This window comes from Cotesia typhae, unplaced genomic scaffold (assembly GCF_013202065.1).
Source record: "Cotesia typhae breed Kobodo isofemale line unplaced genomic scaffold, CoteBio_Ctyphae contig_22, whole genome shotgun sequence".
NCBI lineage: Eukaryota > Metazoa > Arthropoda > Insecta > Hymenoptera > Braconidae > Cotesia > Cotesia typhae.
Genome location: NW_027423728.1, coordinates 8470358 through 8497576, shown reverse-complemented (window position 1 = coordinate 8497576; position 27219 = coordinate 8470358). Strand labels below are relative to the sequence as shown.

The following is a 27219-nucleotide window of genomic DNA, read 5'->3' as shown; positions in this document are numbered from 1 at the left end:
TACGGCATATATTCAGTTTCCCTTGACACATGAGAAAGCTGAAAATAACCGGTGGAACTACTTTAAATTAATATGTTAATGTTTCTGTACATTATTTGTTCTGGTATTTATTTTTCCTGTTAGTTATTGATCATCAATAAATTGTCAAGTAATTTTCATAAAAAAAATAACTAAAATAATAAAAATTTATCCAATAAAATTACCGTGCGCTTCACACCCGATTCTCTGATAAATTCTACGCGTTCTTTCAGGTTTCTTATTGAAAATAATTATAATAATAAGTAAAATTAAGTTTTATTTAATTTTTTTAATAATTAAAAAAAAATTTTTTCATAATAAATTTGTTTGTTAAATAAAATTAGAAAATGGTTAAGTAACTCGTGAATCAAAAATTATTATCAATAAGCTGTGATTTGCGTGTCTCTTGGACTAATCCATATACAGATGTATTGCTGGCCCTTAATTCTGTTAATTTAAGAGCGAAATATATGTTACGACACACGGTACATGGTTCGGTGATCTAACTAACTATATCCAGATGATATAGCCATCTACGCACACAGACCATGCACTGAGAGCGTAATCAATGAATACATAACAATATCTATAAATTAATTTCTCTGGGATACAATTACTCTCATTAGATTAAAACTAGCACACCTTTAAATAATTAAATTACTCCTCGATGTATATATATTATATAATAAATTTAAGAGTTTTATAGATTAATTTCTCGAAAATTGTATTTAAAATTTTTTAGCACATAATTACAATAAAAAATGTAAAGAAGAATTTAAAAATTAATTTAGATATATTTAAAAAAAAATTTTTTTACTGCTATTTATAAGCTATAAAATAAAAAAAATATTTTTAATAACAATTAATAATTAACAGTTGTTATTTTTAGTATCAGGAATATATATCTTGAATTTCTAAGGAATATTTTTTGATGTGAATGGAAAATGCCAGAGTATAATACAACGTCAAAAAATAAAATGTAATATATTGATACATTTACCGAAAGTAATGAACAGATTTTGCGTGGGCGTTTTTATGAAATTTCCAGCATAAAAGAGTGAAGATTACTTTTTTTTTTTTTTTTCTCTTTTTAAAAAATGATACTCCTATACTTAATATTAGAGTTAAATCTTAATTTCAAAAATAGTCAATTATATAAATTAATATTTTTGGAAAAATTGTAAAAAATAAAATAAAATTCTTATCATTGAAAAAGGATCAACCCTTGTGATGGAATAATAAAAGACACCTAAAAGATCTTTTTTTTTTTTTTTTTTATAGTGAAATTGAATAGAGCTTATCACAGGAATCTAACTGCTAAAAAGCTCTACTATCAATGAAAAAGAATTACGGAAAATGATTTTGCCGGAAATTGGTACAATGCAATTTAGATTTTATCTATATAAAGTACATATTTATCATATTAAACTCCATTTTATAAAATTTACAGACATCTGAAAAATCTTTCAATTTTTTTAACAAATTAATTATTTAAAAAAATTCTATAAATACTCTTCCTAAGTTAGTTTATTTGTTTATTGGTATCTAGACTATTTATTCACAAGTTTTATAAAAAGATAATTAGAAAAATAAATTTTCTAAATACATTCCTTAGTAAAAAATTAGCTCTTTCATTATAGCTATTTTTAAACGTATAATTTCAAATGATACATACTGATTGTTTTTTATAATTATAAATCATTACACTCTTAATTGTTAAGTCATCATAAAGAAATTACAAAAATACATTAGTAAAAAAAAAAAAAAATTTAACTTGGTCGATAAATAAGTCGTGGTTCTACCAAATGTGAAGAATTTAAATTAACCAATTCGTCATTGAATTGATTGACTTCAATTTCATTTTCGTCATGTTCAGATGGCAATGCAAATTTTCCTTCTGGATCTTTAATTTGATTGTGTCCATCTAAATTAACGTAAAAAAAAAAAAAAATAATTAATCATGGTGCAATTAAAAATTTTGAATGAATAAATATCTAAATAAATTACCAATAATTTTTAATACATATTCATCGGTTCCATGTTCTTTGGCATATATTTTGGCAATTATATAGCCGGAAACTGTTGGAGAGTAATCTTCCCCAATTTTCAAAGTCTGTTGATAAAAAATATTAAATAGTATAATTATTTATAAATGAATTTATTAAATACTCACACGAAATGCGATTATATCATTAATTTCAAAATACGATTCATAAATAGGATATTTAAATGGGTTAATATTAGTAAAATTAAAATCGTTTTCAATAAATTTATTGATTTTATTTTGAGGTAGATTGTGTGATGAACTCGCTGGAGAGTTTTCCATTTTAACTTGATTACTCTTTACAGAAACTTGAGAAACTTCAGAGTTTGTTCTTACTCTTTTACTGGAGTAAGTAACAGGAGCAGGATTATTTTTTAAATTTAGTAAATTTGATAATGTTGCTACTTCGTTAGAACGAACAATTGGTTTTGTACGAGGTGATATTAAGTTTCCATTTGTAAATTGATCAGTTTCATCATCAAAATTAAATTTCAGGTGTCTTGGTGTGGTTGTCTCGGAGATAACTTCAATGTTATCCGTTGTACTATTAAATCCATTGCTTTGGAATTTATTAAAAGTTGTGATGGTTGGTTCTCGTACAACAGTAATATTTTTTTTTTTAGTTCCTCGTCGCCCTCTTTTACGTCTTTTTTTCATAATTAGAGTTGACAAATTTAGATTTGCGTCAATATCAACATCATTTTCAGAAACTGTTTGATTATATCCATCTAAATCAGTATTATTGGATTTCTCTGATTGCCGTGATTCTGGCTCTATAGATTGCCGTGATTCTGACTCTATAATTTTAATAAATAAATTATATTTATAAACAAATAATAAATTAATTTTTTTTATTGTAATTGATTTGTTGTTAAAATTTTTAAATAGACCTTGAATATAAATATCTCTTATTAAAACAATTAAAATTTTATTACAAAAAATTATCTATAAGATCTCCAAGTTTAAAAAATATACACAAAAATTATGCTATGACAAATAATAAAAAAAAACACTGATTCTAATATTAATTATTATTTTTTTTTTTTTTTTAGTTTTTAGTTTTTCTCTTACAAATTACTTGTTAGAGTAATAAATAATATTTGTGAGCAATCATCATTACTGGACATACATATAATGATAATTAATATTTATCCTTACTCGATGATAGCACTTTCTTTGGAGAAGACACTGTTCCATTTGATGTTGAAGAATCATTTGATAATTCAGGACAGCCGGGAACAACCCTAAAAAAAAAAAAATAACATTAGAGTACTAAAATAAATTACGCCGTAACAAAAATTACAAAAAGTTTATAAATAAATTATTTACTTAATAATATCATTTTCTTGTACAATTCTTATATCTTCAATAAGTGGAAAAAGAACATTATTTTCTGAACTTAGGTAAAATGGTTTAGTAATAGCAAAAATAGTTGCTATTTTTGAGTGCAATTGTAGAACATTATTTATTGCAGACGTATCCACATAAATGAAACTCAATTTTCTAGCGTCTTGATAAAACTTTGATAAATTTAATTTCACACGAAAGTTGGTTGAGCTTGACATTATCTACTTTTTAATTTATAATTTTTATCGCCAAATTATTTAATAATATTTAATATAATCTTAAATTTTAAGGTTAGATCATTTGTATGCCGGTGAAAAAAATGTGCCTTTCTTTTATTGCTGTTGTCATTACGAAAATAACCTTGAAACTTCATTATCGACTGATGAAACTGCAGAAAAATAAGTGGAGAAAAATATAGAGCGCCACCACAAAATTTTTGCACATATTGTCGGACTACTGGACTATTATCATTATCATTATTATTAATCATATTGATATTGATTGTTATTATTCTAATATGGGGTTGTTTTGTTCAAGAGTTTGACAGTTATTTTAATAATAAGAAAAAATTATTGTCTGCACATTTTAAGTACTGAAAAATTTGTTTTTGAAAATTCAATAAACCCGCTTGATGTTCTAAAAATTGATTGAAAACTCAGGTAAATTTTTTAGCTCCAAAAATAATTAGAAAAAATTAATAAAATAATTTTTTTCAACAATTGTTAGTTTATTTTTCAACAAAAATGCCAAGTACGTATCTTTATGCAATAAATAATGAGGGGCGAGTGTTTGGATTGTCAACTTCTGGTCAAATGTGGCGAGAATTTACATATCTTGGTTTAGAATTTAAAAGACTGTCAGCAGTTCCACATTTTATGTGGGCTATCGGTGGAGATCGCCAAGTTTACGTACATGTTCACGGTTTAGATATTCCAATTAGAATAAAAGAAGAAACTTATGAGAATGAGGTATGTATTAATTAATTTAAAATAATTTATTAATAGCACATATTTAATTAAATTATACTGAAATTAGCTGACAGCTGTCAATCTTTGAATTTTTTCCAAAAAATAAAATTATTTTTAAAAAATTGCATTTGTAATTTTTTAAAATTTCTACATGTCAATTTTTTTATTAATTTAATTATTAAATTAGAATTAAAAAATATTTTTAAAAAATTTCAGCGATGGCTACCATTGGAGGGTTTCAACGGGCGTTTATTGCCGACAGACAGATACAATTTTTCAAATGCCGATGGATCAGTTGACAGATCTCGGGATAAAGTAAAGCTTCCATCAATGGCATGGCAATGGGAAGGTGATTGGCACATTGAAACTACCTTAGACGGTCAGCCTCTAGATCACGACGTTAGTAATGGTATTTGATATAAATAATTGCTTTAAAAAATGAATATAAAAAAAAACTAAATTTGAGTTTAATAATTATCTGCAGGGCTGGACGTATGCCGTTGATTTTCCAACGAGCTATTCAACAAAAAAACAATGGAAATCTTGTGTGAGAAGACGAAAGTGGGTGAGATATCGGCGTTACAGTGCAATGAATTCCTGGTGCGCTATAGCACCACTCCACAAAGATCCGACAAAAGAACCTTTTATTGACGTAACTGTCGGCGGCACCCAAATACCAGGGGGTAGTCTAGGCAGTCTGATAGTTTGGGCTGTTACAGCTCATGGAAGAGTTATGTTTCGCATTGGGGTGAGTTCAACATCTCCTGAAGGACAGCGTTGGAGTGTAATTAAATTGTCTAGCGGTCAAGAAGTGTCTCAAGTCAGTGTTGGAGTAACAGGATTAGGTTGGGCTGTACTTACTGATGGGAAAGCTTTAGTGAGAACTGGTGTTACAAGAGAAAATCCTATGGGAGAAGATTGGAGCCTAATAGAGCCACCACAAAAGGATCTACGATTGACACAAGTCAGTGTAGGCTGTGATGCTGTCTGGGCTGTAACACATGATGGAAGTGTGTGGTTTAGAAAAGGTATTAAAGGCGATATGGCTGGTATGTGCGAACAATTAGCTACAGGCACTGGATGGGTTGAAATGGGCAGCAAAATGGCTTTAGTTTCAGTGTCTCCTAATGACCAGGTTTATAATTAATAATTATCTCTATTTAATTTTAATTATATTATAAAATTAAAGTTAGAAGTCAGAATTTTTTTTTTTAAATTATTAAACATATGCTAAATTAATTATCATAAACTAATAATAATTTTTTTCAGGTATGGGCAATAGGATATGACGATAGATGTCTGTACTACAGAGCTGGAATAACTCGCTCAGAATTAACCGGAAAAAAATGGAAAACTCTGAATGCTCCTTTGCAATTAAGCAGAGCAAGTAGTAGCGCCAGTTTGTCCTCAAACAATCGCCATAGCATGTCTGGAACACCACAACAGCAACGTCATCAAAGTTGGAGCTCATTAAACAGGCCTCAGAGCACAGGAGAAGGCACTGCTCTCATTCGCGACTGGGAAGAACAATCTCGATCCGCACCAACTCCTACATCTTTGAAATTATGGCAAAAAAATGACGCTAACGGGTCCAATGGAGGAATTTTTCAGCAAATTTCTTTCCAAGAAATGTTTAATGCTGACGAAAAAAATCGGTCCGCTAGTTCTGTTAGTTCTGAAATGGATTCTGCTGCCAATATTACAATTTCTAATGAGTCCCTGTCGCACAGTGGAGAATCGACCGTTGTTTCGGGTAAAGGAATGGGTAGTACAGTAAAAGTTAACCCAGCTGCCTGGAGTCCAGTACACTCTATTGGATCTATGGTGGGTGTTGAAGCACATCCTGAAACAGATGGTAGTGTTTTTGACCCTGATTGGACTGGCGAGTCTGGAGTTTATGGAGAAGACGAAAGTACTGCTGCTGTTTATTGGGCTGAATGCGATGTTCTTTGGTGTAAAGTTGAAGCTGGCGCTTGTTTTATCGATCCTACTAATCCACCTAAATGGTATTTTAATTTTTATAAATTTATAAAAAAAAAAAATATAAAATTATCTATATTTTTCGTTGTAAATTAATAGGATTGCTGACAATTATGCTTCTAATCATGGAGAAACAGCTGAGCCTTGGCGAATTTACATTCTTGAAGAATTAAAAAATAGAATGAAAGATATTAATTTTGATATTTCGTCTTGTGAAAAAGCCATTGAAAGGTAATTTAATAATTTTAGAAATAATTTTTAAAAATTTAAAATTTAAAAAATGTATATTATTTATTTAAGATCTTCTTGGGTTAAAAATGGAGATGCCAAATGTAAATTAAAAGGAAGTAATACTTATGAAGACTGTGTTATAGAATTAGAGTGGATAAGCAGCGACGGTGGTTCATTAGATTGTGGTACTTTAACAGTATTAAATGCCGATGGCGCAACAACTGTAATGCAATTTCCAGTAACAGAAATAGTATGCGTAGTTTGTTGTAGCGAGCCATCTTGTCCCCGCTTAGCGATTCACACACCTCGATTACCAAAATCAAAAGTATTAAGACTTCAATTTTCAAGTGATACCGAATTAGAAGACTGGATGAGCCACATAACATCAGTAACATGTAAAACTAATAACGTTTACGGACGACCAGGTTCTAAATCAATTTGGTCAACAACAGCTCTGGGCGATGTGTTTGTCTATGATCCCGTAATTGCCGAAGCAAATCAATTGGTTGATGCTGATACTTACACCCAAGAGCTAGATGTCTCCGGCAAAGAATTACCATTTGAAAGTATTTTACACAACGGCTTTAGTCCAGGTCATTCATTGCATATTTCTGTTTGTGTGCATGACGATGCCGACAGACTGGCATTCAATTTAGTTTGTCACATGACAACAGCTATGAAGCACAAACCTACGAATGATTCTCATGATATAGCATTCCACTTCAACCCACGCTTAAAAGAAAATTTAATAATAAGAAATACATACCAAAATGGACAGTGGGATGACGAAGAAAGAGCTGGAGGTAGTCCGCTAAAACCTGGGACTGATTTTTCATTAAAAATAATTTGTGAACCAAGAGGATACCGCATATTTATCGACGATAAAGAGTATACTTTTTTTAGCCACCGAATCCCACCGGAGAACATAACTCACTTGCGAATAAAAGGACTTATAACGCTCCACTCAGTGCTTTATAAATCACCCTCAGTGATAATAGAACCTACGACGATGTTTTGGAGACAAATGGGCGGACATTTGAAAAAAGTCGAAACTTGCAGTGCAGGAATTACCTGGGGAATCGGCTATGACAACACTGCTTGGGTTTATACCGGCGGTTGGGGCGGAAGTTTCCTCAAAGGACTGGGTACAAGCAACGCAGACATAAACTCAATGACTGACACTCATAATTATTATGTTTATGAAAATCAACGATGGAATCCAGTGACTGGTTACACGTCTCACGGCTTGCCAACGGACCGGTACATGTGGAGTGATGTCACTGGTCGTCACAAACGAACTAGAGAACATACCAAGGTACTATCGATGCACTGGCGGTGGGTGTCCGATTGGATTATAGACTTCCACACACCTGGAGGAGTAGATCGTGATGGCTGGCAGTATGCTACAGACTTTCCGTCACAGTACCATGGAAAAAAAAATTTTACTGACTATGTTAGGCGGCGCAGGTGGTTCCGGAGATGTCTGCTGACCACCAGTGGACCTTGGAAAGAACTGGGGAACACTAAAATAATAGATGTTTCGTTGTATTCTCCAGACAACCCCGGGCCGGATGCTCCAGTTGAAGTCTGGGCAGTTGCTGCAAATGGTGAAGCTCTTTATCGTCGTGGAGTTTCCGAGTCCTGTCCTATGGGAGTCTCCTGGGAGCACATCCCCAGTGATCAGGCTCTTATTGGAATTTCCTGTGGGCCTTTGGGTCAAGTTTGGGCTGTAGGCAAAAATGGATCCTCTTATTGGAGATTCGGAATTACTAATTCTAAACCTATTGGTGAGGTGTGGACTAATGTTGAACCACCGTCTGGCGCTCAGTTGAAACAAATTTCTGTGGATAAAAATGTTGTTTGGGCTCTAGATACCACTGGACGGCTTTCAGTGCGTCGGGAAATTCAATCTAAGGTTTTCCCTGAAGGAACTCACTGGCAAACTCTACCTGCTATGCCAAATGATCCGATTCATATTGATCTTTCTGTTGTCACTGCTAAACAGGGCTTTCGTCATGTGTCTGTTTGTAGAGAGTCTGAACAAGTCTGGGCTGTTTCAGGCGCTGGAATTGTTTGTCGCAGGATTGGAGTCACTAATGATAATCCAGCAGGGACTGGATGGGTTACTGGCATTGGTGTAAGTTATAAAAAATATTTATTTTATTATTTATATATTTACTTCTGGCCAAATTATAACACGCTATAAAATGTATTTTTACAGGCTAACTGGCAGCACATAAGTCTCGGTGGTTTTCCTGGTGGTAAGAAATTATAGACCTTTACTTTACAGTATTTTATTTATTTATTTATTTATTTATTAAAAAAAAAAAAAAAAAAAAAAACAACAACGAATCTGAGATATAATAATCGTTTACACAATTGGTTTAAAAAAATTTTTAGGCCTACCCTAGGTACTAGTCATTTTTAAGTTTTATTTTAAAATCATAATAATTACTTATTTGCCATTAAAATTAATTTATTACAACTTATTAGGAGTAAAAGTAATTATATCGCTAGTTTATCCTTATACATTCCTTATATAAAAGGTTTACAATTTTTTATGTAAAATAAGTCATTTTAATTATTACTATTATCACTATTAATTTTATTATTTATAAACATTTATGTTTCAATGGATTATTTTTATACTGTCACTGCTAAAATAAAACCAATTATAAATATTATAACAATCTGAAATTTACTAGATACTTAACGTAATATATTTACAAAAAAATATTAATCAAAAAAAGTCATTCAATGATATTAATGAAAACGTAAAAGAGTTATAAAATAACTTAGAAATATTTTATTGCAATGGAGTGTCGAGAAGTCGTGCTATATTTTTTTGACCTTGTAAACTATGTTTAATTCCATAGAAAAAGTAGATACAAAAACCTAAATAACATTAAAATTACTTAAATTTTTTATAACTATAAAAATAAAAAATATAATAATGAAAAATATAATTACCGATAACCATCCATACAGCAAACCTTATCCATGTAAAAACGTCTAATTGAAGCATTAAAAATAAATTTATGAATATACTGAGACAGGGTGCGAATGGAACCAAGGGTACCTAAAAAAATTAAAATTAATTTATTTAAAAAAAAAAAAAATTTATTAATTAAAAAAAAAAAACAAATTACCTTAAAAGCGAGTTTTATTGGATCAATAGGTTGTCTACTAATAGCAAACACAGTAACAACAATAATTATACTTATAATAATTAAAACAACGTAGAGGAAAATATTAATTGCACTATCATCAAAGTGTACTGAATTAAGAATTAAACCAAACATAAATGCTGCTGAGGCTGTATTAAAATAAAATAAAATAAAAAAATAATAATAATTTATCACAAAAAAGGGAAAAAAATAAAATATTTTTATATTACCAAAAATAACAATTCCCCAGCTGGCAATTTCACTAGAAAAATCGCTGGTAATTGTTTGATTGTCAATATTAAAAATTTGTTTGAAATATTCAAGAGGAGTTGGACGTTGTTCAGATATCGTATTTGTAGATATCTTGACACCCTGTGTTGTTTTTTGATATCTGAGAACAAGGACGGAAATAGCAACAATTGTGTACGCTAAGAGAGTACCAATCGACATCATGTCGATCAATTGTTCCAAGTCGAACATGAGAGTCATGAGACCTAAAATAAAAAAAAAAAAAAAAATTGTTTTATAATTAATTATTTATTTAAATAAAAAATTATTGGTGTGATTTTTAGCAACAAACCGATGAAAACTCCAGAAACTAAAGTTCCACAAATTGGAGTACGTGTTCTGTCGTGAATTTTCGAAAGAAATTTAAACATTACACCGTCACTTGCCATTGCGTAAAGAATTCTTGGAAGTGGAAACATCGAGCCTAAAAGATTAGTGCAGAGAGCTGAAACAGCCCCGAGATTCACGATCCACTTTATTGACGACCAACCAATTTGTTGGAATGCATAAGGAAGGGGTGCTTCTGTATCCTGAATTTTATTAATATTTATATATAATTATTAAATTTAATTAATTAAATATGATTTTGAGTGATGTTAAGTTACTTGTAAGTAGTAGGGCCACATCATCGTTAGAACAGTAGAAATGGAGAAGTACGCTGCAAAAATAACAGCAAGAGAGATTACTATTGCAAGTGGAATTGTCTTTTGTGGATTTTTGGCTTCTTCGCCCGTCGCAGCAACAGCATCAAAACCAACAAATCCATAAAAACATTTGGCTGCTCCAATCATTACTCCGCTTATTCCAAAAGGCATGAATCCACCTGTTCCAGCATTCTTGAATTCTGGAGGAATTGTTGACGGATCGATATTCCAATTTGCTGGATTAGCTGTCAAAATTACGTAATTAATTATTTAATTTATAGATAGTAATTAAAATTTATCTGATACCTTTTATCGAACCCGCAACAATGACAACTAAAACTGTAGTCAAATTTACAGCTGTAAATCCCATATTGAGATACGAAGACTCCTGTGCGCCAATACAGAGAAGCACAGAGAGAAGCATGACAACGGAAAAGGCGAAAAAGTCTGGATACTTTGAGAGAAATGACACATTTATTGGCATAACTGATTGAAAATAAATCTTCATTTGATTGTCAATCAAGGAATCAACGTAATTGCTCAGCCCTCGAGCTACACTCGCGGTCGCTTAAATAAAAAGTAAGATTTAATTGATAATAAAATTTTTTTTTTTTTTTTTTTATTCTGGACAAACTTACCGATTACATACTCAAGGATAAGATTCCATCCGATTACAAAAGCTACAAATTCGCCGATTGTTACGTAGCTGTAAACGTAAGCCGAGCCTGCTTTGGGGACTCGTGAAGCAAATTCGGCATAGCACATTCCTAAATTAAAAATAAAAATTAAGTTAGCAGGCATTTAAAAATATTTAGAATTTTTTTTATTTAAAAAATTGACATGTAGAAAATTTTTTTTAATTTTAAGTGCAATTTTTTTATTATAATTTTTATAATTATCAAATGTATGATAATTTTATTATTGCAAAATTATGAAAATTAAATTAGCTGACATTCTAAAAATTTTTAGAATTTTAAAAAAAAATTTTTTTTGATCAAAAAACTAAAAAATTGTCGAAATATCTGCTAATTTTTAGTAAAAAAAAAAAAAAAAAAAAAAAAAAACTAGAGTAAAAATATAAATTAACGCTATTATAATTTTATTTGAATTGTTTACCTGAGAGAGCTGACGCAATAGCGGCAATAAGAAACGAAACACAAACAGCGGGGCCAGCAGTTGCTTTGGCAACGCTTCCGGCAAGGACATAAACTCCTAATCCCAAAGTAGCGCCGACTCCTAGTGCTGTGAGATCAAACAAGCCCAGGACTCTTGCTAATTTACCTTTGCCCTCTAAATCCCTGTCGATTCTCTTCCTGGTCAGTGCTTTCCACAATTTCGTTGACATCTTGCGTAATTTAATGCACTTTTAATATTTATAACAATATCTTCTTGTTTTAGCCTAGGCATGAAGAAATAATAAAATAAATTTTTTATTAAAAATCACTTAATTTATATAAATTAAAATTTTAACATTTAAATCAACAACTAAAATTGAACAATCAGACTAAATTAGCGTGATGCCAATTGTCTCAATTGATTCTCGATTACCCTGTTCATTTGAGAGAATGACATTAGTTACGTTGACCGTTTTAGGATCTTCTGCGCTTGCGTCCCACCAAATAACGTTTGAATATAATATTTAGCAACAGCTTTTAATGCAAATTGCATAATATAACAAGCGTTTTAATAACATATACTTACCAATTTTATAAATAAACACCAAGTCAATCAGCTCTGGCTTTAAGTAATTATTTCAAACATATATTTTATCTACAATTATTTGGTAAGATAAAAATATATTAAATAATTTTATTTAAAAATTTTATCTTCATTTTTTTTAATATCTATTTCTTCTCAGAAAATAAATTAAAAAAAATTCATATTTTATTTTTAAATCCATTAAATTTATTAATATAATAATAAAAATTAAATCCTTTATACTTACACGTACTATTTCTTCGCGTAATTTTTAATCACGTGTTCAATTACGCCGATAAAAAATATATAACACTTTTTTTTTTTTTTCTTCCTTAGAATTTTAACAACAATATTTTCTATTAAAAGAAATTTTATTTTATTTCTTCACGAAGATAATTTTGATTTGTAAATTTTAAAACAATTCAATTTTTAATTTATATAAAATAGTAATAATAATAATATGTAAATTTTTTAATACTGTTAAAGGATAATCTAGCACTTGTAAAATATTTTAATTAAGAGTATTAATTAAAAATTAAATTTTAATAAACTTTTAGAAGACCAATTATTTTTATTTCAACACTGGTGGCTTCAACTTCAATATAAAGAATGAAAAGTCTTTGTATGACACAAAAAAAAATGTTCGTTAGTCAGTTAAACACAAGATTATTATTTATTTGCTGACGTATTTTGGATATGCTTACAATCATCTTTAGTCTCACATTTATTACTCTTATCTTAACTATCGTCACGTATTGAATTATGTTTTTTATTTTTCTTTTTTAGTCCTGCCCCTGAAACATTATTTGATAAGTTAAATAAAATGAATAAATTTCACTTTTAAAATTAGTCAATGTGATAAGCAATCGAGCACTTAACGATTTAGTAAGACTATAATGAATTCTCAAGAAGAAGAAATAAATTAAAAGCCTTTAGAAAAATAGAAGATTAAAATTACGATAAGTTCTAATTTATTTATCGTTAACCAAATAACTATTTTAATTCAAACAAAAATATCTAATTGGATCATCACAAAATTAGTTTGTATATTATCATCACAAAAATTTGCATATTATTATTTTATGTAAATAAATAAATAATTTAAATTTACAATAATATTATATTTTAATTTTTTTTTTTTTTAAATAAAAAATATTTTTAAAATTCTAAGGAAGAAATAAAGTGTTATATATTTTTTATCGGCGCTATTGAAGAACACGTGATTTAAAGTTACGCCAAAAAATAGTACGTGTAAGTACAAAGGATTTAATTGTAATTATTTTATTAATAAATTTAGTGGATTTAAAAATAAAATATTTTTTTATTTATTTTCTGAGAAAAATCATAGATAAATCATACAAAGAAATAAATACTAAAAAAAAAAAAAAAAATGAGGATAATATTTAAATATAAATAACTTGATAATTGTGTAAATATTAAAATGACAATTTTTAATAATCATTTATAAAATTAATTAAATCTTTAAGTTATTAAAAAAGTAAAAAAATCAAAAAAAAAATATTTATATTATATTATTATAAATTAAATTTTTATTCTTACATACAAAAATAAAAAGAAAACTTAATAAATAATTAAAATGTAGTATTCAACGTCGCTGAAGTATTATTGTAATAATTTTTTTTATTATCTTTGCTGCGTTGGACGCTGTGACGAATTCCATAAAAAAAATAAATGCAAAATCCTGTAAAAAAAATTTTTGTATTATTAAATTTTATTGAAAAATTATTTTTAAATTTTTACCTAAAATCAACCATATTATTAATCTGAGCCAAGTAAAAATGTCCAGCTGAATCATGAGAAAAATATTTACAAATATACTGCAGCAAGGTATGAAAGGTACCAGTGGAACCTAAATAAAAAATTTATTTTAAAAAGAAGAAATAAAAGACGATAATTATTTTTCATTTTTTTTTTTTATTTCTCTGAGTCAATTTATTTCTCAAAAAAATTATCAAATATCTGGTATTTAAATTTTTATTCACCTTAAAGCTAAGTCTCGCTGGATTAACAGGTTGTCTTCTGATGGCAGTAAGAGTGAGAACAATCATGACAACAATAGTGGTTAAAAAAATAAAACCTAATAAATTTTTGGCATCGTTGTGAAGCTGTACGTGATAGCTAGTCACTCCAAAAATAAATACCAGAATCGCTGAAGAAATAATTAAATAAAATTAAAAGTAAGTACGAGTTTTGTTAGTTAATACTGGTGATAAAATAAAAATACTTTACAAAATAAAACAACTCCCCAAGTTGCAATTTTACTGGTATCTTCAGTGGCTACTTTCTTGTTATTGATGTTAAAAATTTTTTTGTATAAATTACAATCATCTTGACTGATATTTATATTAGATTCTTCAGTGATTACAGTTTTTTGATACCGCAAAATAATCACACATATTGAAACCATGGTATAAGCTAAGAGTGTACCAACCGACAGCATATCCATAAGCTGACTTAAATTAAATATCAGAGAAATGAAACCTTGAAAAAAAAAAATCATGGATTTATTTATATTATTGTAATTAAATTGATTATTTACTATTTACCTGAAAATAATCCAGAGCATAAAATGCTTGTTGCTGGGGTTTTAGTTTTTTTATTGACATTACTCAAAAACTTGAAAATAATTCCATCGCTTCCCATGGCGTATAAAATTCTTGGTAAAGAAAATAATCCACCAAACAAACAGGTACAAAATGCAAATATAGCACCAATATTTACTATCCATAAAATTACAGGCCATTCCAATTGTTTGAATACATATGGGAATGGAGTTTCTGGGTTCTATATATTTGGTAAAAAAAAATATTTTAGTTCTAATTTAATAAATAAATAAAAAAAAAAAAAAAAAAAAAAAAAAATTCGGCTAATTTTGTTATAAATTGAGAGACTGACAATTTTTATAAATTTTTTTAGCAATAAATTAAAGGAAGAAAAATTTATTTTCTAAAGTTCGTTTATTTTTAAAGAAGAATAAAATATAAAAAAAAAACTTACTTGGTCATAGTAAGGCCACATCATAGTTAAAACAACTGACACTGAAAAGTAAGCTAAACAGCAAATCAGAAGAGATGTAATAATTGCAAAAGGAATATTTCTTTGGGGATTTTTCGCTTCTTCTCCGGTCGTCGCAATCGCGTCGAATCCAACAAACGCAAAAAAACATTTTGCTGTAGCGGCCATTACACCGCTCATTCCAAAAGGCATGAATCCGCCTGCTTCTGGTTTTGTAGCATTAACAGGAATGTCTTTCGGCTCAAGGTACCAATTATTAATATCAACTATTAAATATTTACAAAAGAAATTTTTTTTTTATCAATATAAACTATAAAAATTAAATTTTATTATGTATAAGTAATTATTATGTCAGAAAAAAAAAATTTTACCTTTTGTGCAACCTGAAATAACCACAACGCAAATAGTCAACAAATTGATATTTGTTGCAATAGTATTGAAATAAGATGATTTTTTTACGCCTGTGCATTGTATAATTGAAATGAACATAATCAAGCTGAAGGCGAAAAAATCCGGATAGTCCGAGAGGAAAGATATTTTTATCGGCATTGTTGACTGGATGAATTTCTTCATCGCATCGTCAGTAAAGGAATCAATGTAAATACTCAAGCTACGCGCTACGCTGGCTGCAACTTGTTAATTTGTAATAATTAGTTACTATTTATACTGACGAGGAGTTTTTCCTTGTATAGATGACTTACTGATGACGTATTCGAGAACCAACGTCCATCCGATAATAAAAGCAATGATCTCGCCGACTGTAACATAGCTGTAAATATATGCAGATCCTGCTTTTGGTACTCTGGCAGCAAATTCTGCATAGCATAATCCTTAAATATTAAAAATTAAATTTATTATTCATTTAAATTATGAAGAAAAATTTATTTTTAAATAAATCAATATTTTTGTGACAAAAAATTAATTTTTGATTTTATTTCTTCACTGAAGAAATTTTTTAATAAATTAAATTTTTTACCTGCAAGAGATGATGCAAAAGCAGCAATTAAAAATGACAAACAAACTGCGGGTCCAGCTACTTCTTTGGCTAAATATCCAGTAAGAACATAAACACCGACCCCCAAAGTCGAGCCAACACCTAATGTAACTAAATTGAACAAACCCAACACCCTTGCAAGTTGCCCGTTTTTGTCATTGTTTTCATCGACTCTTTTTCTTGTCAAGGCTTTGCACAGTTCATTAAATAACATCTTTCATTAAAAAAAAAAAAAATTTATTAAAAGAATCTTAAATTGAAAAATTTTTTTTTCAATATTTTACATACGCACAAAACAGAAATTACACTTTGAATGATCCTAAGATACTTGATTTTATTTTTTTGAACGTGTGTATTTATGTAAAAACATTATTCCTTACTTGTAAGAATTATTGTAAAACACTGATGTACCAAGCGCCTGGTCAGATACGTATTGACCCGATCGTAATCATTAAATATCTCATGTATGCATTTAACATTGATAAAATTTTCCTCTATAATATATTTTTATTGTGGTAATAACTATGGATTGCGTAATTTAATTGATGAAACACTCTTACAAATATTTTTCCGGTAGTAGAAATAATTACACAAATTATCATCAAGTTTTAGTATATATTCCCGTCATTTTTGTTTAAATTATAACAACCCTTTTTTAAATTAATTTATATTGAAAATAATAATGAAGAAAAATTAAAATAATAAATTAGCAGATTAAAAAATCAATTTAATTAATTATTGAAGATATATTTTAAAGGATTTTTCTTAAATATTAATTACATATAAAGAAGAAATAGAAAAAAATATTTTTTTAATAATAACATCATCATTTTATACAATATGTTTTTTTTTTTTTTTTTTTTTTTAAATAAAAAGAAGAAATAATTTTTTAAGAATTTCGTTCATTTTGTTTATTTACTATGTAAATTAATTTTTTTTTTTTTAAATTAAAAAATTAATTTTTACCAATATTCCTTTTTTAGATAAGTAACAAAGCAGCGACTTTTTATAACTTAGCTTAATCTTAATTTCAGGATTATAAAACTCTGAGGAGTAATTATTATCATTATCATTAATTAAACAACATATTACATAATACTCCCGCTAGCAAACTTTTATGAACAATTTTAAAGCTTAATCTATAAAAAAAGTGATTGGGTTTTCAAAACTGATAATTTTTCGGCTGTAAATAATCATATATAAATTTAGTAATTAAAATTTTTATTATTAACAAATATTCTTTGTTTTAAAAGAGGCTAAATTAATTATGTGTTATACAATCGCATCATAAACATAAAATAAAAAATTCTTATTTGTATTTACAGGAAAGTGTACATAAAAATGTGAGATTAAAATAAAAAAACAATAAATTAAATGCATTTTTTTTTAATTTAAATATTGAGGAAAAATTAGGCCTTATAAATTTCAGAGAAAATAATTATTTATTTTATTCATACTGTAGTTAATTATTATTTTCCTTATTTGATGTTTTCCTCTATTTAACTGCAAAGAGTAATTAATTATTATCAAGACGTTCTTGTGATTAATTGAATTTAAATTAGTTGATATTATAATAAATATACCATCCTGATTTTATTGAATGTATTTTTGTTTTATTAAACAATAAATTTCTGTGAAGATGATGATCTTAAATTATTTTAAAAATAACTATTTACAAAATATACAATATAAAATAAATAAAATGCTTTTATATAACAAAATGTATTTACAAAAATAGACCGTCAAAAAACGGTAAAGTCAATGTTAATAAAAGCCATTAATATATTGCGTTAAATGGCAAGAGGTGTCATCTGAGATTTCTTACAAATTATTTCTAGTTTAAAATATTTTAAATGAAATGTCTTTTTTTAAAAGATAAATTATTAAAAATTATTAAAATAATTTTTAAGTTTAAATCTTAAAATAAAAAAAAAAAAAAATTAATAAAAAATTGATTTTTTTCTTAAAATTTAGTTACTAATTTTACGGGATTTGTATATGCATGAGGAGGTGGATTAGTTAACAATCTATCCCGTTGACCTTGCAAGCTATGTCGAATACCGTAGAAGAAATAAATACAAAATCCTGAAAAAAAATTATAAAATCAATTTAAAAAAAATTTTTTTAATTTAAAATTAATTATTTATACCTATAATCATCCACACGACGAATCGGATCCAAGTGAAGACATCTAATTGCAGCATTAGACATAGATTAATAATTATACTGCAACACGGTACGATCGGTACAAAGGGAACCTAAAATAAAAAAATTTGCTTATTAATTAAATATTTCGATGCATAAAATAACAATAAATTTATGTAATTACTTTGAAGGCTATTGAAACAGGATCTGCTGGTTGTCTGCTTATTGCTATTACTGTGAAAATTATTACTAAGCCTATTATAGTTAAAATTATGTAAATAAATATGTCCAACGGATCACTGTTGAAGGTGGTGTGAGCAAGGATGAGGCAAAAAATAAATACTGCACATGCTATAAATAAAAAAAGGGCTTAAGTAAGTTATAATAAATTTAAAAAAAATTATTCGAGAAGAAATGCTTACAAAAGAGAAAAACGGCCCAGCCTGCGATTCTGCTTGAAAATTTAGTGGCAACTTTTTGATTGTGGATATTGAAAATTAATTTAAAACAATCTAAGTATGATAAATTGTTTTCTAGTATTGTATTTAAAGGTAATTTAACGGTTTGAGTTGTCTTTTGGTATCTGAGAATAAGGACGGAAATAGCGACAATTGTGTACGCTAAAAGAGTACCAATTGACATCATGTCGATTAGTTGTTCAAGATTGAACATAAGAGTCATCAAACCTGCACATAAAAATATTAATTTATATTTAAAAAAAAAAAAAAAAAAAAAAAAATACATAAAGACATAATTTAGTAATACAAAGTAGAAAAAAATTAAATTTTTTTTTTAGTTGATATACCGATTAATAAGCCGGATGTTATAGTTCCTAATATTGGTGTCTGGGTTCTTCGATGTACTTTAGCAAGAAATTTAAAAATTATTCCATCGCTTCCCATCGCGTAAAGAATTCTTGGAAGTGGAAACATTGCTCCAAGAAGACTAGTGCAAAGAGCGAAAACAGCGCCGACGTTGACTATCCACATAATTGCTGGCCAACCAATTTGTTGGAATGCGTAAGGAAATGGAGCTTCTGGATCCTGGATTTTTATTAATAGATATATAATTAAATTTAATTAATTAAATATGATTATGAGTGATGTTAAGTTACTTGTAAGTAATAGGGCCACATCATCGTTAGAACAGTTGAAATAGAGAAATACGCTGCAAAAATAACAGCAAGAGAAATCACTATTGCAAGTGGAATTGTTTTTTGTGGATTTTTGGCTTCTTCACCCGTTGCAGCAACAGCATCAAAACCAACAAATCCATAAAAACACTTGGCTGCTCCAATCATTACTCCGCTTATTCCAAAAGGCATGAATCCACCTGTTCCAGGATTTTTAATTTCTGGAGGAATTGTTGACGGATCGATACTCCAATTTGCTGGATCAGCTGTCAATTTGTTTTTTTTTTTTTTTTTTTTTAATGTAAAAATTAATTTTATATTAATTTATTTTATTGAAAAAAAATTTAAGATGTAGAAAATTTTTTAAATTATACTTGCAATTTTTTATAAATATTGTTTTTAGTTCTAAATTAATTACAAAAATAAAATCTTAATTTTATTAATTTATGGATTACCTTTAATAGATCCAGCAACTATGACAATTAAAATAGTTGTTAAATTAATAACTGTAAATCCCATATTGAGGTACGAAGATTCTTGAACTCCAACACATAGAAGAACAATGAGTAACATAACCACCGCAAAGGCGAAGAAATCCGGATAGTCCGAAAGAAATGACACTTCTATTGGCATAATTGAATGAAAATAATTTCGCATTTTATTGTCGATTAAAGAATCGACGTAGTTACTTAAACCTCGAGCAACACTTGCAGTACCTAGATAAATAATAAGTTCAATTAAACTACACTGAAGTTGACAGATTTATAAATAAATAAATTATGATCATACTGAAGTTAGCCGTTAGCTGTCAATTTTAATTTAAAAATAAACAGCTGACCGCTAACTTCAGTGTTACTAAAAAAAATTAACATGAAGGAACTTAAAAAAATTTTCAATGCAATTTTTAAAAAAATAATTTGTCAAGTGACTTACCAATCACGTATTCAAGAATTAAATTCCAGCCAATAACAAAAGCAATAAACTCTCCAACTGTAACATAGCTGTAGACATAAGCCGATCCTGCTTTAGGTACACGCGAAGCAAATTCAGCATAACATAAACCTGGTGATAAAAAATATTTATACTTATTGTTTTGTTTATTTTACTAGAAAGTGCAGTTGTAATTTTTTTACCTGCAAGGGCTGATGCGATTGCAGCAATAAGAAATGAAATACAGACAGCTGGCCCTGCAGTGTCCTTCGCTACACTCCCTGCTAAAACGTAGACTCCTAACCCCAATGTCGCGCCAACTCCTAATGCTGTCAAATCAAAGAGACCTAATACTCGTGCTAATTCTCCTTTTCCTTCCATATCATCATCTACTCTTTTCCGAGAAAATGCTTTCCACAATTTTGTTGCCATCATAAACTATAATTATTATCAACAAGATTAATTTTATTTATTTCTAAAAGAGATAGATAAACAAGAAGAAAGAAAAGGTATCTTAAAAAATTTTTTTTTAATTTTTAGAAATTAATAATTTTAATAATTTATTTTATTAAAGTTTTTAACAAATAAATTTGCTCCAAAAAATTATTTTTAAAAAATTGCATTTGTAATTTTTTTAAATTTCTAGATGTCATTTTTTTTTATTTTTTTTTTTTGCCATAATTTATTTATTACGAAAATTCTTAAAATTATTAACTATCTGCTAAGTTAATTTTAATAAAATTAAACATGTAGAAATAAAAAAAAAAAATATTTTATTTCTTATTTAATTAATTAAAAAAAAAAAAAAACAAAATTTATTGAACGTCGGCTAATTTTAGTATCATGTTAAATAAATAAATAAAAATGTTTTCCTTAAATTCTGAGTAGTTATATATCAATATTTGCTAATTTTATTAATCAACAAATATGTACTCATTAAATTTAACAAAAATAATTTTCTAGAATAAACTTACAGATATAGAGTATGTCTGAGAAATTATCGCATTAGCGATAATAATAATAATAATAATAATAATAATAATAATAATAATAATAATAACTAGTATTATTTAACATTATTTTCTAAATAATAGCGAATTTACAAAATAACATAACAATCTACAATTAGTAGATGTAATTATATGTATGTTATATATTACCCTCAATAATGTGTTTACAAAACACAAACACTTACATTAGATAATTATATTTTAAATAAACATTTAATAATTTAATCAGAATTCAGTAGGCGTTGTTTACATAATATATCTTCACGAATGATAAAAGTGAATTGGAAAGTTCATGTCCTTGTTGACTCAATTATTACAAACGTGGATGGATTTTTAATTTAGTAAGGACGTAATAAAGTTCTAAATTTCTGATGACAAAATAAAAAAATTCTTTACAGAAAAAAAATTATTTGAAATAAATAATTAAATTATTTATCTTTTAAAAATTGCTAAAAAATTTCAAACAGTCTAATTAAAAAGTGATAATAATTTAACACTAATAAATTATCTCGCGACTTAATTTATGACAAAAAAAACTCGACGCAATAATTATTATTACTGCAATTATATGACATTTTAAGTTGTAAAAATAAACCTCAACCTCAATCAAAAATTATTGCTTAATCCAAAAAAATTATTAAAATTTTTTTTAAAGAATAGATCAATAAAGATTACTTTTTATTGATAATTAAAAATGTCCTTGAACACACAATTTTACACTATCACTGCATATTATTTATACATTTATGATAAGTAAATAATTTATTAAAATATTTGAATAAGATAAGCGCTCCAAACTTTTTTTTTTACAGTCCGTGACTTTTACGGAAAACGTTTTCATAGATAAATATTTTTTTTCTTGATAAGAGCTTGAAAAGTTCACATATAAATTAATTTAATAATTTTCGTAACAAATATATTGACAAAAAAAAATTTTTTTTAAAATAATTTTTAAGAAAAAAATTGAAAAATAGTCAAGTGAATTTTTAATTTAATTTTATAAAAATGACTACCGCAAAATAAATATTAAATTCCTTTTATGATTAATCTGCTTCAAGTGAACTGTTAATTATTCTTTAGTTTGTTTGGTAACTAATAAATCGGCTGACAACACAAACTACCATACTAGGCAACAGTTCCATGTAAAAGGACTCAGTAAGCCTTTTTAAAGTCGTGTTTTATAAATACCGCAGATATCAAAACTGTGTACCCGTTTTCCTCTCTCCGCTGTCCTTCGTAATAGTTGAAGAAATTAGCTTATAAAATATATATAATTATATTTTAAAAAATATTTCACACAAATTAATAAATAAATAAATTTAAAAAGAATACAATAATAAATATTTCAAGGTATACTGATAAGTAATAATTATCGTACCGAGAATAATCATAATATTTTTTCTTTTTTGTTTATTTAAAATATTTATTAGAATAATATTTTAAACGTGTAAATAAACAACTTGTCATATTTATTTTTTATCCGCAGGATTATTAACCTGGATTTCCTTAATTGAAAGGAATAAACAAAAAAGTGACAATATTAATTGTATTTTTTTTTAAACTACGTCATTACAATAAAAAAAATGTTATTTTTCAATCGAAATTAAAATCTACTCACATAATTTATTGCTCAGTTACAAGCTGTGTTATGACTTACGACTAGTAACATAGAAAATAAGAGTAAATGCTTAAGATATCCTTGAATATCAACTAACGAGTAAATCTATATGTAATTATAAAAATATTCAGCCGTAATACTAATCTTAGGTCAATTAACTTTACTTTTTATCCATGTCTGTCGTAATAATTACTCAAAGGCTTTTCCAAGTTAAATAGCAATAAAAACAAACTATTCTTTATCATGATTTATCACTTCAATATTATACAGTCTGGTAAAAAGTAATTGCTGATTGGAAAAAAAAAAATTTAGTAATTAAATTGGTCGAGGACCCAGAAATATTTGACCGTCTACATGTTCATTCAGTTTAAAGAGGTCAAGATTAAACATAGCTTCTGTAAAATTCAAGAATAGTTTATCCAAAATATTTTTAATTAAATTATTTCAATTATTCTATTAGAATTTTTTTTTATCTTCAAAATTAGACAAGACGACATGAAGATAAATTACTTGGTGAATAGTTCAGAGATGCTAATCCTTAAATGATTAAAAATAAAAAATTCTTTAATCCAGCCATTAATTTAAATTTATAAAATAAATAAATAATAATAAAATCTTACACTCATGTTCTTATAATCTTCACTGCGAGACTATTTAATAATTATGCACACATCTGCATAGCATTGTTAAGAAAGTACTTGTCTTGTTGATAAACTTCATCACAATACTTTATTAATCATGCGTTGATATATATATATATATATATATATACATATATATATATATATATATATATATATATATATATATATATATATATATATATATATATATATATATATATATATATATATTGAATTAAAACATTCACCAGTCTAGTCTTTATATCGGTCACTCGACTGAAACTAATACTGAAAACGCTAGAGATTGCGCATTATTTAATTTGGTTAAAAAAATTAGTGTACTTAAAAACTATATTAACTTATTAAGTAACATAGATTTTTTCGTATTTATTGCGACATATTTTGACCTTCGCAACATGGTTTATTACAACTAATTACTTGAATAGGATAATTACACTTTATATAACACTAAAAAAAATTTTTTTTTTATATTTTATTCATTGTAATTATTAAATTAAATTAAATCAAGGCCACGTTTATGTTATTATTAATCACTCATTAGAATAAATAATTTTAATATTTTTGTTTAGATTATTTTACTGTATATATATTTATAAATTATTATACGATTAATTTGATAAAAAAAAATATATTATCTTAACAGTATCGGTTAATCAATTGAAGATTGATAAACATAGACAAGCACTTAAAATTTATTGGAGATTTAAATGATAAAATAACATTTAAAGATTACTAATAAAATAATAAAATACAAAATATGTATTTATGAAGAAACTTACCGATTTTTGATTATCGATTTAATCCATAAAATATCGATCTAATTAAATATATTAATAAACTATTGATGACAGCACATCGATGGCTTGGCGCGAACTAAACAGTAACATTTATGAGTTACTCGAGATCATACACCTGTTCACTCCTTCCACGATATTATCTCTCTTTTACTCTCTTAATTCCTTCATTATTCTCCTTCCCCAGTGATCGAGTAAGCCGGATAATCGTGGTAGTAAAATTAATCATAATTTATAAAATCAACTATCTGAATTTATTTTTAAATTCCCTTTGTGTATTTTTTAAATCAACATCCGCAGTTCATCAATTAGTATTTATACTGACCTACACAATTAATTTGACACTACTGGTAATAATTTATTACTCATAAATTCTGAAATAAATTTAATAAATTTATTATACTAATTACTTAAGTTAATTTTTAAAAAATACAACAGATTAATCTTTTGATTTTTTAAATTTGACTTATCAATCATACTCGTTTACGTATAAAATTCTGCATTGCTAGCACATCCTGGACACGTGTGCAATGACTCGTGTATAAATATTTCACAATCAAGACAAAAAGTTCGAGTGCACTTTTCACAGATATACACCTGTGATAATAAATTCGTATTAAAAATAGTAATTCTTCAAGATTATATTTATTTATTTAAAAAAAAAAAAAAAAAAAAAAAAAAAAAAATGTATATACCTTTTTATCAGTATCGTCAAACTTTTTCTGACAACCATAACAAAATGGAGTATTTCCATCGAATTTTACTTCTTGAAAATGTTTTACAGGAAATAGATAGTGATAAGACCGAGCTAAATGTGGAGCTGAAACTAACGTAAGACCGCAAGATTTGCACTCTACTGGCAGTTCGCAATGTTTGCTAAGACATTGTGGACAAAGATAGCCCACGTTAGTTAATTTTGAAGATTCATCTGTACCATCAGCATGACTAAAAATAATAATTATTTTTAATTAATTTACAATGATATATGAAAATTATAAATTGATAGATAAACTTACCACATGCAGACACTAATAGAAGTATCAGTGCCGGAAGATAAAGTTTGATGAGGAAATCCCATTTTAACTAATGCAGCGTCAAGTCTCATTGCTGCAGGTGGTGGATCGACATGTGCATTTAATTGCTCTTTATAATGTTTGTCGTCTAAAATTACACCATGCTCGCCTCCAGTCAGTAATGCTAATTGTTTACATATATGAATTTCGGCCGCTAAACCAATGACACTGCATCTTATACCTTCAGTTTTTAAATTCTGTTTAACAAAAATGAATATTAAATTTAAATTTATCATTTTTTTTTTATATTAATAATAATTATCATTATATAAAATATAAAATAAAATTACCTTAATCGTATCATTGATATCACCAGGATCGCAAGTTGTTAATGAAGACATAATTAGTAGTACTTCACGACTTGCATGTGATGGGAAATTTTTTAATGAACTAAGTGCTAATTCAAGTGAATTTTGTAACGATGGCTCTCCTATAAGCGAAGTAGAATTTAATAATCCCGTTATTTCCTTAAAAAATAAAAATTTTATTTTCAATAAATTGTTAAAAATATTTTTATGATATTAAATAGTGTAGATTTGTACTTTAATATGTTTTTTAACATTTCCAGATAATTCGCTTATTTTTTCAGCTCTCTTATTTTTGGTTACGATTATTCCAAGTTGACTAATAGGATTTTGGTAAAAAAATTCTTCGATAAATTCTTTTAGCAGCTAATAAAAAAAGAATATTATAATTAAAGTTATTAAATAATTATTTTAAAAATAGGATATTAATTACATACTTTGACAGTACAAATTAAACGAGTAGGCTTGAGATCTGGGGATTTTATTCCTTCAGAAATATCTAATATTATATAGAGGTGCCTCATCATACCCAGTCTAGCTCCTCCAGATTTTTCTATTTGACGTTTTCGCTTTGCTTTGTGAATAATTTCCGCCACAGAGATGTCAATACCTTTGTGTTCATTTTCTTTGATAGATTCCCTGTGAAAAAATTGTTTTTTTTTTTTTTTTTAATAAATCACTATTTATTTTGATTAAATGATTATGATTTTTAATTACAGTTAATTATTAATAATTTTTTTTAATTGTAATTCATAATTTATCATTTTTTTAATCATAATTTAATGAATAATAAACTAATTAATAATTGATAATAAAATAATTAATTAATTAATGCTGATTGGAATTAATGAACATAAATAAATAAATAAACAAATAAATAATTACCAAGTTTTTTCATAGCCGGTTTCCCACCGATACTCCTTAGCATTATCTTCATCATTCATTTTTGAATTAATAATGATTTCCTTGTAATAAATTTATAAAATTCAACTGCAAAAAAATCTACTGTAGTTTATTGTTTAAACAACAATTTTTTAGGTTAGTAAAAAGAAGGATAGAAAGAGAGGACCTAAAGGCAGTTTTTTAATTTAAAAAAACTGCCAAAATAAGAATAGACTAGTAGCGACGCCAAGCGGCAAAAAATATATTAAAA

General features: G+C 27.1%; 6 protein-coding genes across 15 annotated transcripts; 1 reads left to right on the top strand and 5 right to left on the bottom strand.

The window, feature by feature from the left end:
- Positions 1-1315: 1315 nt before the first annotated feature.
- Positions 1316-3720, bottom strand: LOC141523874 (uncharacterized). Its single transcript, XM_074237435.1, has 5 exons — positions 3392-3720; positions 3221-3306; positions 2192-2859; positions 2026-2131; positions 1316-1942 (listed from the first exon to the last, which is right to left on the bottom strand). The coding sequence occupies exons 1-5, from the start codon at positions 3625-3627 to the stop codon at positions 1788-1790; spliced, it is 1251 nt and encodes a 416-aa protein (XP_074093536.1). The 5' UTR covers positions 3628-3720; the 3' UTR covers positions 1316-1787.
- A 207-nt stretch (positions 3721-3927) lies between these two features.
- Positions 3928-17671, top strand: Pex23 (tectonin beta-propeller repeat-containing peroxin 23). 4 transcript variants are annotated; one of them, XM_074237414.1, is made up of 9 exons: positions 3928-4068; positions 4136-4377; positions 4594-4776; positions 4862-5512; positions 5647-6383; positions 6457-6588; positions 6658-8725; positions 8810-8849; positions 17450-17671. In XM_074237414.1, the coding sequence occupies exons 2-9, from the start codon at positions 4153-4155 to the stop codon at positions 17455-17457; spliced, it is 4044 nt and encodes a 1347-aa protein (XP_074093515.1). In that variant the 5' UTR covers positions 3928-4068; positions 4136-4152; the 3' UTR covers positions 17458-17671. The 4 variants fall into 4 exon arrangements, with proteins under 4 accessions (XP_074093515.1, XP_074093514.1, XP_074093513.1 ...); XM_074237413.1 differs by lacking the exon at positions 17450-17671 and adding an exon at positions 10328-10465; XM_074237412.1 differs by lacking the exon at positions 17450-17671 and having other exon boundaries at positions 8810-8936.
- On the bottom strand, positions 8917-13451 carry LOC141523871 (cationic amino acid transporter 2-like). Its single transcript, XM_074237424.1, has 10 exons — positions 12633-13451; positions 11804-12086; positions 11326-11454; positions 10994-11254; positions 10649-10932; positions 10336-10573; positions 9986-10249; positions 9738-9904; positions 9559-9667; positions 8917-9483 (listed from the first exon to the last, which is right to left on the bottom strand). Exons 2-10 carry the CDS (start codon positions 12030-12032, stop codon positions 9395-9397), a joined length of 1770 nt encoding a protein of 589 aa, XP_074093525.1. The 5' UTR covers positions 12033-12086; positions 12633-13451; the 3' UTR covers positions 8917-9394.
- On the bottom strand, positions 13907-16917 carry LOC141523870 (cationic amino acid transporter 3-like). 4 transcript variants are annotated; one of them, XM_074237422.1, is made up of 10 exons: positions 16796-16917; positions 16398-16629; positions 16123-16251; positions 15793-16053; positions 15404-15687; positions 14953-15190; positions 14636-14887; positions 14389-14555; positions 14147-14255; positions 13907-14087 (listed from the first exon to the last, which is right to left on the bottom strand). In XM_074237422.1, exons 2-10 carry the CDS (start codon positions 16627-16629, stop codon positions 13978-13980), a joined length of 1782 nt encoding a protein of 593 aa, XP_074093523.1. In that variant the 5' UTR covers positions 16796-16917; the 3' UTR covers positions 13907-13977. The 4 variants fall into 4 exon arrangements, with proteins under 4 accessions (XP_074093523.1, XP_074093521.1, XP_074093522.1 ...); XM_074237420.1 differs by having other exon boundaries at positions 16704-16880; XM_074237421.1 differs by having other exon boundaries at positions 16708-16880.
- Positions 17672-18116: 445 nt separating the features above from the next.
- On the bottom strand, positions 18117-24811 carry LOC141523868 (cationic amino acid transporter 3-like). Of its 3 annotated transcripts, none has more exons than XM_074237416.1 (10): positions 23871-23995; positions 20826-21060; positions 20626-20754; positions 20148-20408; positions 19675-19958; positions 19366-19603; positions 18983-19246; positions 18745-18911; positions 18565-18673; positions 18117-18500 (listed from the first exon to the last, which is right to left on the bottom strand). In XM_074237416.1, the coding sequence occupies exons 1-10, from the start codon at positions 23874-23876 to the stop codon at positions 18379-18381; spliced, it is 1815 nt and encodes a 604-aa protein (XP_074093517.1). In that variant the 5' UTR covers positions 23877-23995; the 3' UTR covers positions 18117-18378. The 3 variants fall into 3 exon arrangements, with proteins under 3 accessions (XP_074093517.1, XP_074093519.1, XP_074093518.1); XM_074237418.1 differs by lacking the exon at positions 23871-23995 and adding an exon at positions 22646-23067 and having other exon boundaries at positions 18118-18500; XM_074237417.1 differs by lacking the exon at positions 23871-23995 and adding an exon at positions 24674-24811 and having other exon boundaries at positions 18119-18500.
- A 109-nt stretch (positions 24812-24920) lies between these two features.
- Positions 24921-27108, bottom strand: Ssl1 (general transcription factor IIH subunit 2 Ssl1). Of its 2 annotated transcripts, none has more exons than XM_074237437.1 (8): positions 26952-27108; positions 26504-26705; positions 26304-26432; positions 26052-26228; positions 25705-25958; positions 25384-25633; positions 25168-25285; positions 24921-25062 (listed from the first exon to the last, which is right to left on the bottom strand). In XM_074237437.1, exons 1-7 carry the CDS (start codon positions 27008-27010, stop codon positions 25172-25174), a joined length of 1185 nt encoding a protein of 394 aa, XP_074093538.1. In that variant the 5' UTR covers positions 27011-27108; the 3' UTR covers positions 24921-25062; positions 25168-25171. The 2 variants fall into 2 exon arrangements, with proteins under 2 accessions (XP_074093538.1, XP_074093537.1); XM_074237436.1 differs by having other exon boundaries at positions 24926-25062; positions 25176-25285.
- Positions 27109-27219: the final 111 nt, after the last annotated feature.